This window comes from Anas acuta, chromosome 3, assembly GCF_963932015.1.
Source record: "Anas acuta chromosome 3, bAnaAcu1.1, whole genome shotgun sequence".
In the NCBI taxonomy this organism is placed as follows: Eukaryota; Metazoa; Chordata; class Aves; order Anseriformes; family Anatidae; genus Anas; species Anas acuta.
In genome coordinates, this window is record NC_088981.1 from 118,160,558 (window position 1) to 118,173,927 (window position 13,370).

The 13,370-nt window shown below is 59.7% G+C and overlaps 2 protein-coding genes across 2 annotated transcripts in view; both read right to left on the reverse strand.

Moving 5' to 3' along the window:
- Window positions 1-78: 78 nt before the first annotated feature.
- On the reverse strand, window positions 79-7,832 carry GAREM2 (GRB2 associated regulator of MAPK1 subtype 2). The gene is made up of 6 exons (XM_068679100.1): window positions 7,654-7,832; window positions 5,225-5,365; window positions 3,613-3,743; window positions 1,828-2,988; window positions 1,311-1,474; window positions 79-1,189 (listed from the first exon to the last, which is right to left on the reverse strand). Exons 1-6 carry the CDS (start codon window positions 7,763-7,765, stop codon window positions 322-324), a joined length of 2,577 nt encoding a protein of 858 aa, XP_068535201.1. The 5' UTR covers window positions 7,766-7,832; the 3' UTR covers window positions 79-321.
- A 2,314-nt stretch (window positions 7,833-10,146) lies between these two features.
- The window catches only part of RAB10 (RAB10, member RAS oncogene family), a 36,259-nt gene continuing 33,035 nt past the window's right edge, over window positions 10,147-13,370 (reverse strand). The window contains exon 6 of the mRNA XM_068679106.1: window positions 10,147-13,133. Within this exon, the coding sequence (XP_068535207.1) occupies window positions 13,050-13,133 (84 nt within the window). The 3' untranslated portion in view covers window positions 10,147-13,049. The remainder of the gene's footprint in view (window positions 13,134-13,370) is intronic.

The following is a 13,370-nucleotide window of genomic DNA, read 5'->3' on the forward strand; positions in this document are numbered from 1 at the left end:
CTCCCTGCACCTCCGTGCACCCCCCCCCTCAAGCCCCTGTCCCCCTTCTCCCCGAGCAAGGGGCTTCTCCAGCAGCTCGTTCTCTCCCGTCTGTTTATTACACTAATCCACAAGGATTAAGTTAAAGCAGTCAATGCAAACTCCGACATTTTCCAGCCTGGTGAGGCCAAAATTACTGTCCAGTGTTAAAACAGAAAGGGGGGGGGGGGGGGGAGCCCCCAGCAGCGGGGCTGAGCTCCCGGAGAGGAGGGAACCCCGCAGCCGTAAGCGGGGAGAGGCACTGCGTGGCTGGGGCTTTGGGGGGGTGCCCCCATCACCCGGCTAGATTTTGGGGCGCCAGCCCTTGATGAACTGCATGATTTTCTTCACCTGGAGCTTGGTGAGGCGGAAATCGTCGGCCAGGATCTCCTCGCTCAGCTGCACGAAGATGCTGCCATCGATGCGCTCCCGGGCGAAGAAGCTGACGACGTCCTCGGAGAGGCCGATGAAGCGCAGGCACTTGGACACCTCCTCCACCGACAAGGCCGAGAGGTCGGCGGGGGGCAGCCAGGGTGAGCCGTCCCCGCTGGGACGGGGGGCAGCCGGCGGGGCCCCCCCTTCACCCCGCGCAGCCGCCGGTGGCACCTCGATGACGCCCTGCGCCAGGTAGAGCCGGGCGACGCCGCCTTCGGCCCCACGCAGGACGGCGGGTGACAGCGGGGCCGCCCCGCGGATGACGATGCTGTCCCCCTCAAAACCTTTTGGGGGCCGTGGGGGGGCCGCCGGATCCAGCCCCTCGAAGGGGGCGAAGGGTTCGGGGGAGGAGGAGGAAGAGGGAACAGATGGAGCCGAAGGCGGCTTGGGCCACTCCGGGCTCTCCGGCCACTCGGCCGGGCCGGCGAAGGGGTTGAGCGCCCCGAAGGGTGCGAAGCGTTTTTGGGGGTGCGGGGGCTTGAGGCGGGGGCAGCTGCGGAAAGGTTTCAGGGGGGGCTCGGCTGCCGGTAGCGGGGTGGAGCGGCCGCTGCCCCCCCCGGCCCCTGCCTCGGCATAGGCCCAGGGGTCCGACCAAGCGCTGGGGCCGGGCTGGGTGGCGGGGGGCAGCGGGCGGCCGGGGGGGTCCCCGGCTTTGCAGTCGCCCCAGGCGCAGGGGTAGCAGTACAGGGAGTAGGCGTCGGGTGAGGGTGAACCGCTGCCACTCCGCGGGACCGACCTGATGGAGGAAGGTGAGCGTCACCCCAAGGCTGTGCCGTGTCCCCCTCCCCAAAAAAAATCATGGTGCGGGGGACATCCTGCCCCAGGGGGGGGTTATTCCATGACCCCAAGCCACTCACCCGTCGTGGAGCCCCGAGGAGTAGTAGGAGAGGCTGGGGCTGGGCGAGGGAGCAGGAGCCAGCTTCGGGAAGCGCAGGGGGGCTGGGGGGCTGCGGGGGGCTGGGGGGCGGCCACCCCGGGGTGGCACGGGGGGCGCGTTCAGCAGTCGGCACTCCTCCTTCACCTGCAACAGGGTGAGCGCCGTCAGGACCCCAGCGTGGTGGGGCCAACACTGCCCCGGGACCCCCCAACTACGGGTGCGGGGGGGGAGAGGAGCAGAAATGGGGGCCCAGCCCCAGTGGCTCCCAGTTTTCCAACTGGTCCCGACCAAGCCACGAGGCTCCGGTGACCGATGGGGCTGGGGAGATGCCGGGAGCGGGGTTCCCCCCACGGCACAGGGGGGGGCGCATAGGATTTGGGTGGCAAGGAGCCCCACACCCTGTGGCACAGCAGGTCACGGTGGGTGCCCCCCCATGCTCCCAGCGTGGAGACATCGCTGGGTCCCCCCCAGTCCCGGGGGCATCCCGCTGCTCTTACCGCCTCCGATTTGGGTGGCACCGGGGGTGGCGCATCCCCCAGGGGCTCCTCCCTGGGCACACCGGGACGGCGCGGGGAGCCCATCGGGGACGCGGCCCCGAAGGCGGCGACGAGGTCGGGGCGCCCCGTGCCACCGGCCGAGGGGAAGCTCTCCAAGCCCTGGTTGCTCCAGAGCTCCTCGTAGGGGATCTCCAGCGGCTCCTGAGTCCTGAATTCGGGCTCGGCCCAGTCGGGCGTCATGTACTCCCTCTCGGGGTCGGCGAAATCGGGCTGCTGGCGTGGCGTCCCCGTACCAACCCCCGGCGGGGGGTCCTGGCAGCGGGTGGCCGCGTCCTGGGGGGCGCGGGGTGGCCCCCCACCGTAGAAGCAGAGCGAGAGGCGCTGCAGGGGCTGGCTGAGCTCCTCGCGGGCGCAGCTCGGCAGGCAGAGCCGCAAGCGGCGGGGGCTGGCGCACTCCTCCGAAAAATCGGGCTTGGCCTCGCGCACCGCCCGCGAGTACTCGTCGGGGTTGAAGCGCTCGTGGCAGTACGCGGCGCTGTCCCGCAGCAGCTTCTCCAGCTGGGGGTCCCCCCCGAGGAGCCCCTCGGGGAGCTGGAAACGCGGCATGTCGGCCAAGAGGAGGAAATGGAAAGGCACCAACCGGTCCCGGCGGAGGATGCAGCACAGCACCACCGTCTTGGAGATGATGCTGACCAGCTTGTAGCAGTGCCCCTCGCGGATGGCGTGCAGGTCGTAGGGGTTGCGGGCCGGGCGGCTGGGCACGGCCACGTTGACGGGGAGCCGCACCTTCTCGATGATGCTGCGGATGGTGTGCTCGCCCTCCTGCAGCCGCAGCTCCAGGGGGCTGCGGGTGCTGAAGCGGCCCTTGCACTGGAAGGGCAGGCTGAGGCTCTCGTTGGTGCGGTGGTTGACGCAGATCAGGCAGGGCATCTTGCCCTTCACCTGCTTGGCCCCCCCCGACGACGACGACGACGACGATGACGACGACGGCGCCGCCGCCGCCGCCTTGCCCAGTTTCCGCAGCAGGGTGGTGAAGCGCGACTTCTCCTTCACCGTCTTGGCGCACAGGATCTCGGCCTGGCCCATCAGGGTCAGCTCGTCCCCGGCGTGCAGCGTGAAGTTGTACACCTCGCTGTCCTCGCTGAACTCCCCCGAAACCACCTGCACGGGGACACGGGGACACAGCCGCCGGCTGAGGGGCTGGGGTGCCCAGAGCCCCATCACCGTCCCCTGGTGTCCCACCGCCAGCTGCCTCCTGGTGTCCTGCTGCCTTCCCCTTGCCTCCCACCACCAACAGTGAGGTCCTGAGGTCCCACCACCATCCTGCAGTGTTCTACCATCAGTCCATGATGTCCCATCACCACCTCCCAGTGTCCCACCACCATCTCCTGATGTCCCATCACCTCCTCCTGGTGTCCCACCACCACCTCCTAATGTCCCACTGCCACCTCCTGGTGTCCCATCACTATATCCTGGTGTCTCACCACCATCTCCTGATGTTCCATCTCCATCTCCTGGTGTCCCACCATCCCTCTGTGATGTCCCATCACCACCTCCTGATGTCCCACCACCACCCCCCAATGTCCCATCACCACCTCCTCATGTCCCATCACCATCTCCTGGTGTCCCATCACCACCTCCTGATGTCCCACTGTTACCTCCTGATGTCCCACCACCACTCCCTGATGTTTGGCTGCTGCCCCACCACAGTCCCCCAGTGCCCCCATTGTCCCCCTACCACTCCCTGCTGTCCCCCCCACCCCACCCCACAGCCCCCACACCAACCTTCACGCTGAAGGTGATGGCCTCCATGACGAAGACGCGGTCGGGGAAGATGCTGGCCACCTCCTCCACGCTGTTGAAATATTGCACGGGCTCACGGATGTCCCGGTCCTGGTCCAGCAGCTTGAATTTCCCTGCGGGGGGACACCCAGCCCCGGGGCGGTCAGAGGGGACCACGGGGAGACCCCCCCCCAGCCCTGGCACTGTTCATTAGGGTGTTTGCTGATGAGCCCAGCCTGGAGTCCCCATCCCATTTGGGTTCATCCCCTCCCAAATCACAACCCCCCGGGGGGCACCAAGTTCCCCAATTCCCTGCAGCACCCAACATAGGGGCAGAAAACACCCCAAAACAACCCCAAAAATGCCCTAAGGATGGCTATTGAAGGCTTTCTGCCCCCCCAAACCCTACAGACAGCGGTGTAGGGGGGGGGGGCAGGCACAGCCCGGGAGCTGTAGGGCTGCATTCAGGAGCAGAGCTCTGCCTTCATTAGCACCAGCGTGGCGGGGACGGGACCTGATGGGAATATTAACTCGGCTCGGGCCAGCTCGGAGGGGACACAAAAAGCTGGGGGAGGACGGGGACACGGAGCCCGAGCAAAGGGACAAGGGACCGGGGCGGGAGCTGCCCTGTGCCCCCAGCGAGGGGGGTTAACACACTGTGTGCCCCCCCCCCCCCACCCCAATGCCCTGACCCCCTTGGGATGGGCGCTCTGCCCTTCCCCCGCTGCCTTTCCCATGATTTATTTATTAGCAGGACTCGTTGCCGCCACGGCGAGCACTTAGAGAGGTCGTTAAGGCTCTTGGTACGGCGGCCGCGGTGAGCTCAGCACCTTCAGATGCTGCAGCAGCCCCGGCTCGTCCCCGTCCCTGTCCCTGTCCCTGTCCCCGTCCCTGTCCCTGTCCCTGTCCCTGTCCCTGTCCTCGTCCCGTCCCCGATCCTTACCAGTCCCAAAATCATCCCTGTCCCTGTTCATATCCCAACCCGTCCCTGTCTCCATCCCCATCCTCATCGTCATCTGCAGCCCTGTCCCCATCCCATCCTATATCCCCATCCCCATCCCATCCCCACCCCATATCCCCATCCCATCCTGTCCCAGTTCCCATCCCATCCCTGGCCCCATCCCTGTTCCCATCCCGTCCAATCCCATCCCCATCCCTGTCCCCATTCCAGTCCCCATCCCATCCCATATCCCCATCCCATCCCTATTCCATCCCATCCCTGTCCCCATCCCTGTCCCCAACCCATCCCAAGCCCAGTCCAGTCCATCCGTCTCCATCCTCATCCCTATTCCATCCCATCCCATCCCATCCCATCCCATCCCATCCCATCCCATCCCCAATCCCATCCCAACCCTCTCCCCATCCCATCCCTGGCCCCATCCCATCCCTGGCCCCATCCCTGTTCCCATTCCATCCCTGTCTCCATCCCAGTCCCCATCCCATCCCATCCCATCCCATCCCATCCCATCCCATCCCATCCCATCCCATCCCATCCCATCCCTGTCTCCATTCCCTTCTGCGTCCCATCCCATCCCCATCCATGTCCCAGTCTCCATCCCCTCCCGTCCCCATCCCATCCCTGCCCCCCTTCCCCCTCGCGGCCCCGTGTCCCCACCTGGGTACTGCAGGGGGATGTCGATTTTGGGGCCGATGACGTAGTGCCCTTCCTCCAGGCTGTGGGCCGTCACCGTCGTCCACTGGCGGCAGGAGTGGATCAGGAGCACGTCCTGGGCGCTCACCCCCTCCACCGACTCCCCTGGGGGGGGGACAGGGACAAACTGACCCCTGGGGAGCCCACCCATGGGTGCCAACCCCCCCCCCACCCCCGGGGACAGCAGCATCCCAATTTCAGAGCCTGGGGAGCGCCTGCCCCAAAACTAGGGGCTGAGCCCCCGACCCCACAAACCGCTCTCAATGCCCCCCCCCCACTTTCCAACCCCCCCCCCCCCCAAATTTCCTAGGCATGAAACAGCCCCAAAAAATACAAAGCGGCGATGCCAAGGGCTAAAACACACCCAGGGCACCCCCAAATTTTGTTTTTGGGGCTGGGGGGACAAGCGTGGCCATGGGGACGGCCACGGGGGGAGCCCCCCCCCCGGGTTTGTGGGGGGGGGGTGGGTGATGGGTGAGCAGGTGCCCGCTGCCAAGAGCCTCCAGTTGCCCTGGAAACAATTTTCTTTGTCCCTTCTTGAAAGGCTGCAGCAGCGGCCGAACAACAAGTTTATTGACATGGGGTCCGGGAAGGGGAAGGGTTTTTTTTTTTGGGGTGGGGGGGGGTCCCGGTACCCCCCCCCCCAAGCTGCAGCCGGCTCCCAGGGGGGATGCGTCCTGCTCCGGGGGGGCTCAGCCTGACCCCAAATACCCTGCTTGGCCCCGAAATTGTGTAATAGGGTTGGGTGCTCCTGGATGTGCCCCATCCGTGTCCCCGTCCCCATCCCTGTCCCTGTTTGGGGTCAGCACAACCAGACCCCCCCCCCGCTAATTTTCGGCTCCTTGATCCCGCACATCCCCAGGCACTGACCTGAAGCTGCCCCCCCCTGAACCCCCTGGGCACCCCCAGAGACCCCCAGAGACCCCCTGGACACCCTCACCCTTTAGAGCCCCCTCCCCAACTTGTAGGATAATGGGGTCAGATCGGGGGGGGTGGTGAGGAAAGCATCCCAAAATGTGACCTGGAGCTGGGGCCATCGCCAGCACCCCAGGGAAAAATGGGGGGGGGGCCCAGGGCTGAGCCTGCTCCATGGCTGGGGACCACCAGGGATGGATTTTGGGGGGGGGGGGGGGGGGCTGAGGGGCTCTGCGCCTCCATCCCTGAGCATTTGGGGTGCAGGGGGGGGGGGGGTCCCGTGGTCGTGCCGGGCGCCTCCATCCCAAAATCTCAGCAACAGTTCCCAGGGCAATGGGGGTGGCACTGTTGGGACCCCCCCCAGCCCCTCCAGCTCCATCCCCGTCCCTCTGTCTGTCCCCATCTGCTGCAGCCTTCCCCCCCCCCCAGCCCCTCTTTCTGCAGCCCCCCCAATTCCCCATCCCTCTCTCCCGGCCCCCTCAGTCCCCCCCCAGACCCCCTGTCCCTGTCCCCTGCACCCCCTACTCCCCATCCCTGTCCCCATGTCCCCTGCACCCCACTTGCTTCCCATCCCTGTCCCCATCTCTCTACCCCCGTCCCCTGCCCCCCCCCAGCCCCTGGCCCCTGTCCCCATCCCTCTGTCCCTGTCCCTCTGCCCCTGTCCCTCTGTCCCCATCCCTTTTCTCTGTTCCCATCCCAATGTCCCCATCCCTCCGTCCCTGTCCCTCCGTCCCCATCCCTGTCCCCATCCTCTATCCCCCCCCGCAGCCCCTCGTCCCCTATCCCTCTGCCCCATCCCTATGTTGCCGTTCCCATCCCTCCATCCCTGTCCTTCTGTCCCCATCCCCTGTCCCCCCTGTCCCCTGTCCCCATCCCTCCGTCCCTGTCCCTTCGTCCCCATCCCTGTCCCCATCCTCTACCCCCCCAGCCCCTCGTCCCCCATCCCTCTGCTCCCATCCCCTGCACCCCCCTGTCCCCTGTCCCTATCCCTCCGTCCCCATCCCCATCCCTCCGTCCCTGTCCTTCTGTCCCCATCCCTGTCCCCATCCCCTGCCCCCCCTGTCCCCTGTCCCCATCCCTCTGTCCCTGTCCCTCTGCCCCCATCCCCTGCACCCCCCCGGCCCCTGTCCCCATCCCTCCGTCCCTGCCCCTCTGCCCCTGTTCCCATCCCAATGTCCCCATCCCCATCCTTCTGTCCCCATCCCTCTGTCCCTGTCCTTCTGTCCCCATCCCCTGCTCCCCATGGCCCCTGTCCCCATCCCTCTGCCCCCATCCCTCCAACCCCATCCCCATCCCTACCCCCCCTCACCCCCCCCTCACCCCCCATCCCCACCCCTCACCTCATCCCCTACTCCCCCACCCCCCCACTCCCCCCTCACCCCCCTCACCCCCCCACCCCCTTTTCACCCCCACCCCCCCCACCCCCCCCACACCCCCCTCACCCCCCCACCCCCCCAAAAAAACCCCATAACCCTCACCCTGCCCCAGGCAGACGAGCGTGGGCAGCCGGCACTTGCTGACGATGGCATCGAGGGGCAGCGCCGAGGGGCTCCAGCGGAGCCGGGCCAGCCCCGCCGCCAGCTGCTCCATGGCCCCCGCATTCGCCCCCCCCCCAAAAAAAAAAACCCCGACCCCCCCCCCCCCCGACCTCACCGAGCCCCGGGACACGGAGTGAGGGGGTCGGGGGGGGGGCGGAGGCAGCGCCGGGCTCCATCGGCGGCGACGGCGGGGAAAAAAAAAAAAAAAAAAAAGAAAAAAAAAAAAAAAAAAAAGGGGGGGGGGGAGAAGCCGGGAGCCGCCCCCGCGGCGGGGCTCAGCCTTTGGCCGGCCCCTGAGGGCTCCCCCGGGGGGCTGCGGAGCCCCCCCCCCCCCCCTCTGTAATTTCCACCCCCCCCCTATATAGGGGCAGGGTGCTCGCCCCTCGGATTTGGGGTATGTGAATTGATTTTGGGGGATACGAAGGGGTGAAGCCCCCCCCCCCCCCCCCCCCCCCCACACACACACCCCCCCGAGCTGGGTGAGGGGGTGTGGGAGGAACGGGGGGAGCTCCAGGCTCGGATATTTATTTATTTATTCATTTATTCGTTTATTTATTCATTTATTTATCTATCTATTTATTTATTTATTTATTTATTTATTCATTCATTTGTTTTTATTTTATTTGTTTTTATTTTATTTTATTTTATTTTATTTTATATTTTATTTTATTTTTATTTATTTTATTTTATTTATTTTTTATTTATTTTATTTTATTTTATTTTATTTTATTTATATATTTATTTTTATTTTTATTTTATTTATTTTATTTTATTTTTTTATTTATTTTATTTTATTTTATCTTATTTTATTTTATTTTTATTTATTTTATTTATTTTTTATTTATTTTATTTCATTTTATTTTATTTTATTTTATTCATTTTATTTATTTATTTATTTATTTATTCATTTATTCATTTATTCATTTATTCATTTATTCATTTATTTATTTTATTTATTGGGAGGGGGGGTCAGGTCAGCCCCCTCCCAGTTCCCCCCCAGCTGTAGGGGGGGGGGGGGCTCACAGAGGGGTTTGGGCTGGCAGAGCCCTCAGAGCCCCCCCTTTCCCCCCCCAGTGCCACCCCCTGCCATGGGCACGACCCCTGCCCCCCCGCCCCCCCCATCCCCATCCCCATCCAGCCTGGCCTTGGGCACCCCCAGGGATGGGGCACCCCCAGCTCCTTGGGGTGCTGCGTCCTGCAGGGGATGTCCCAGAGCACCCCAAAAAGCCACAGGAGCCCCCCCCCGGTGCTGTGTCCCCCCCCCACACTGGGCCCCTCTCCCTTGGCCACGCATGGACGGCACCGACACCGAGCGGTGGCTCGAGGCCACCCCAGCTGGGGGGCACCGGGGGAAGGTCCCCAGGTGCTGGGGACATGCTCGTGGTTGACGTGGGGCAGGGGGGGCTCCTGCAGCACCCCAGTGCCCCCCCAGCCCTTACCTTTAGGGATTTGGGATGGGGAACCCAAAGGAGCAGCGAGCACGGACGGTGCCCGGTGCTGGTGCCAGGCTGGGAGCTGCCACCTCCCGTGGGTGGCACCGTGGTGGTGGCACCGAGGGGCACCCGAGGCTGTGACCCCCCCGGCTGTGACGGTCTCAACAGCAGCATAAAACCCCTGTGGGTACCAACACCACGGCAGTGGGGAGCAACAAGACCCCCCCTCCGTGGCAGGGGGATGGGGACAGGGACAGGGACGTCCCCAAGCTGGGCATGGCCCAAAGCGCACGGAGGGGGCTTGGGGAACCCGCTCCCCGCTGCTCGGGGGGCACGGAGCTGATCCATGCCCCGAGAGATGGGGCTGGTGAGGACGAAGAATCATAAAATCAGAGAATATCCCATAAAATCAGAGAATATCCCATAAAATCACAGAATATCCCATAAAATCAGAGAATATCCCATAAAATCACAGAATATCCCATAAAATCAGAGAATATCCCATAAAATCATAGAATATCCCAAAAAATCACAGAATATCCCAAGTTGGAAGGGACCCCTGAGGATCATCGAGTCCAACTCTTGGCATCACACCACATTTTGGGTCTACCCAAAATTTTAGACCATGAGCACGGCCAGCGGGCAGGAGCCGTGGGTTGGTGGCGGTGGTGACACGGAGCACGGAGAAGCACCCATGGCTCCCCCAAGGTGGAAACCCCCCCATGAGGCTGTCCCCATTCCATGGGTTTCCAAAATCTCCCCCCTGCCTCGCCGAGGAGTTTGAGGTACACCCCCAGGACAGCCCCCGCTGCCCATCCCCAGCCTTGAGAAGCGGCTGATGCTTTTTCCGTGAAAAACCAAGAAATGGCAGTGACAAAATTGGGTTCCTTACGGCAAGGAGCAGCTCTGAAGGGTTGGGGAAACGCGGCCGGGGGGGTGCAGCCAGCACAGGGGACGGGGGGGGGAAGGCGCCGGTCAGGGGCCCAGGAAGGAACCAGTGCAAGTTTATAAAAGCTTTTATTTGCTCTTGGTATGACCAAGAATGGGACAGTGATCTTTTATACAATTTGATACAGTTAAGTGGTACAAAAGAATGTGTTTTAAATAAAAAGCCAGAGTGGAGTAGCAAAAATATTAAAAGATTAAGTAAAAAATTGTAGGCATGGGAATTAATCCTAGACCTGAAGTCGATGCTGTTTTGTTTTTTTTCCACCATCCAAGTCCGGCCGGACGAAGCGCGGCTCTCACCTCGCCCCGCGCCGCCCCGGCCACGCCACGTCCAGAGCAGGGAACGCGCTCATACAATAGACCCAACCTCGGGGTTTAGTTCATCATTACCAATTTAATTAAGTTACATTTTTGTCATGACAAAAAGGTAGCACTTGGGGGGGTTCCGCTGCCGGCCGGGGACGCGAGAGCCCGCGGCTGCTGGCACGGCCGGATCCAGCGCAACGGCGGTGGAGGCGCCCAGGGGGGCTTCGAGGGGCTCCGGGGGGGTCCGGGCAGATTTCGGCTTCAATCCCCACCCGGGGCCGGGGGGGTTTCCACACGCAGGTGCCAGAAGCAGTTAGTTGGCTAGCGAGCGGTAAATTTGGATACCGGCAGAAATAAAGTTACTGCAAATTCCTCCAACACGATTATTATCACTTTTTTTTTTTTAGCATCAGAATCGACTCTTGGTGCTCACTCCTCCTCAGCTGGGCCTTGCACTCCCAAAACAAAACAAAACCAAGCCACATGGTTAAAATTCATGTTTTTATAGAAGAGGACCACCTACACCTGTCTGCGTGTGCTGCAGGGGTAAGGAGGGGGCTGCGCTCCCCTGGCCCGGGCACCGCGAGCGCAGCGCCTAGGGACGACCCCGACAGATTTACGCAGAAGGAGCCAAGCCCCCCAGAAGCAAATAAAAAGCTCATGTTTAAAACAAAGATTATACAAAAAAAAAAAAAAAAAATTGATGTCTATTCTCCATTTTCCCTTTTTGATCATGTTGAAAAGTGCAGGTTTAACCAGAAGGTAGCCGGATGCTATTTATATTTACAGTGCTGGCCACCGGGCACAGCGCGGGGGGGACCGACCTGTGCCGTCTGCCCACGGGGGGTCCCGGGCCCGCCTGGCCACCAGCCACAGGGCTGGGAAGGGCTCACACAGAGACAAAATGCCAAGACACGGGGAAAAGGGAGACACGCCGGCCGAGTTACTACACGGGAAGCGGTTTTAAAAACTAGAATTTCCGTGTTAAAACACTGTCATTTCATTAAAATTAAATCAGCGTTAGTTACTACTTTATTGACTGGAGAAAGTCCAAAACCCAAGCGGACAAGAGGGAGGCGCGAGGCTTGTCCAGCTTCAGGGACCGCGGCTGTTTGGAGCATCTTTGTGTCCTTGGCTGGAGCAGCTCTCCTGCGCCGTGATCTAAAGGCAAGGCAAGTGAACGCACGGCTGCTCCTGCAGCCTGGACACCCAGCTCAGCGGGAGCAGCCCAAGAATTGGGGCTGGCAGTCGTTAACCCCCTTCCTTTCACTTCACACCCGAAGTCACCGCAGGGCACGAGCGCGGGCGCCCGGCGGGGACGCGGCGGCACAGCCCGCCTGCCCGTGCCCCGGGAGCGAGCCAAGGCTGAGCGCAGCACGAAGGACTCGGAGCTTCTAACACTGGAAAGTGGAAAAGTTTTCAGGGAGGTAATAAATTAAACTGCCGACTTTTTTTTTCTTCCTTTTTTTTTTTTTCTTTTTTCTTTTTTTCTTTTTTTAATCTAGTTGCACTCAGCCTCTTGCTAGGCTACCGAACATCTCGTTGGAGCGGCTAACAGTGAGAGACAGAACTGAAAAGTTCATGTTAACTGCTGTCAGTTTGGGAATCGCATGTTATATTCATACACATAAAGTAGACAACCACATCACCCTCCATAGAAAACTAGTGCATGCAAATAACTCTTCCATATCATAAAACCCAATGGCTATGCAGGAGGAGAGAAGATATACTAGTGAACTGACATTGGCTAGAGGGAAATTAGTAGGTATCGTCAACATTTTACCTTGAAAGCTAAATCAGTGCTTTGTATTAAATTTTTTGGCAAACATACCACGTTGCCATCCTTGTAATTAACACATCACACCATGAAGGAAAGCAAATAAAAGCAGCATGCAGGCAAAAGGAAAGAGCTGCGAGTGAGGAAAAAAAATGGCAGCAGGAACAGTTCCGAATGGGTAGATCACCAAAAAGGAGACAGAGCAGATTAAATGCAGTATTTTTTTTGCACCACCCTTTGTCCTCGATGCATTACACCAACAATTACAGAAAGCAACCACAAAAGAGTTCGGTATTTTAAAATGATCGGGAATGGATGGTATGTCTCCTGCACATGCTTCCACCAGAAGAGAAACAAAAAGTGAAAATAAAAGTTCCTTTCCACATAAGGCACAGGACAAAATAAACCCCATTCACATACTCAAGGCGAAAATGAGTGTTTTCCTGGCTCTTTTGCTGATGCTTCTAGAGAACATGGTGACTCAAAGCACATTATCCATGACAGAAAATTCCACTGTTGTACAAAATAAATTGTTAATTCTAACTTTTATTCTTATACAATTTGCAGAGTAGAGTTGAATATGATTGCTCTATGTTTTAATGTCAGGAGGAACGGGACTATAATACAACCAAAACGTAGTGGTAAGTTGAGCAGGTACATTAAAAAATGAAGTCACGGAGATGATTTTCCTATACATGTTGAGGAAATTATAGTACGCAAGCTGTCCTAAACAGAAAAAAACAAAAAGGGAGACAGGAGCTTGTTAAGATGAGGAACAAAACATCGGTTTAAGGTTAAAAACGGGCAGAGTGGTTTGTTTTGCAGCGAGAAAAAAGGAGCGGTGGATGGCGATTGGTGATATAGGAGAACGTTCAGCAACACTTGCTCTTCCAGCCTGTCACCCCACCTCCACTGCTGATATCTACATTTTCACTGTTGGGCTCTTTTACAGGGGTCTGCAACGAAACAAGCAAGAAGGTTAGAGAAGTCCTGGGACATTCTGAAAAAGAGCATTCAGAGCTGGAGGGGCAGAGGCTTACAGAAGGACTGACACCACCAAATAACATCCCGAATAAACCACGGACAGAGAGCTCTACAGAAATGTAGGGAATCCTCCTTCCCTCGCCAGCAGAAGCGTGCAGAACCAGCCTCAGGATTTTTTTTTTTTGTGGCTGTTGTTTTAAATCAACAGC

Bases quoted from the DNA above. Each gene is read 5' to 3' on its own strand.
- GAREM2 (XM_068679100.1), bottom strand. From the start codon at position 7,765: ATGGAGCAGCTGGCGGCGGGGCTGGCCCGGCTCCGCTGGAGCCCCTCG. The intron at 3,744-5,224 runs GTGGGGACACGG...GTCCCCCCGCAG, and splicing joins CATCCCCCTGCAGTACCCAG to GGAAATTCAAGCTGCTGGAC. The intron at 1,475-1,827 runs GTAAGAGCAGCG...ACCCTGTTGCAG, and splicing joins TGCCACCCAAATCGGAGGCG to GTGAAGGAGGAGTGCCGACT.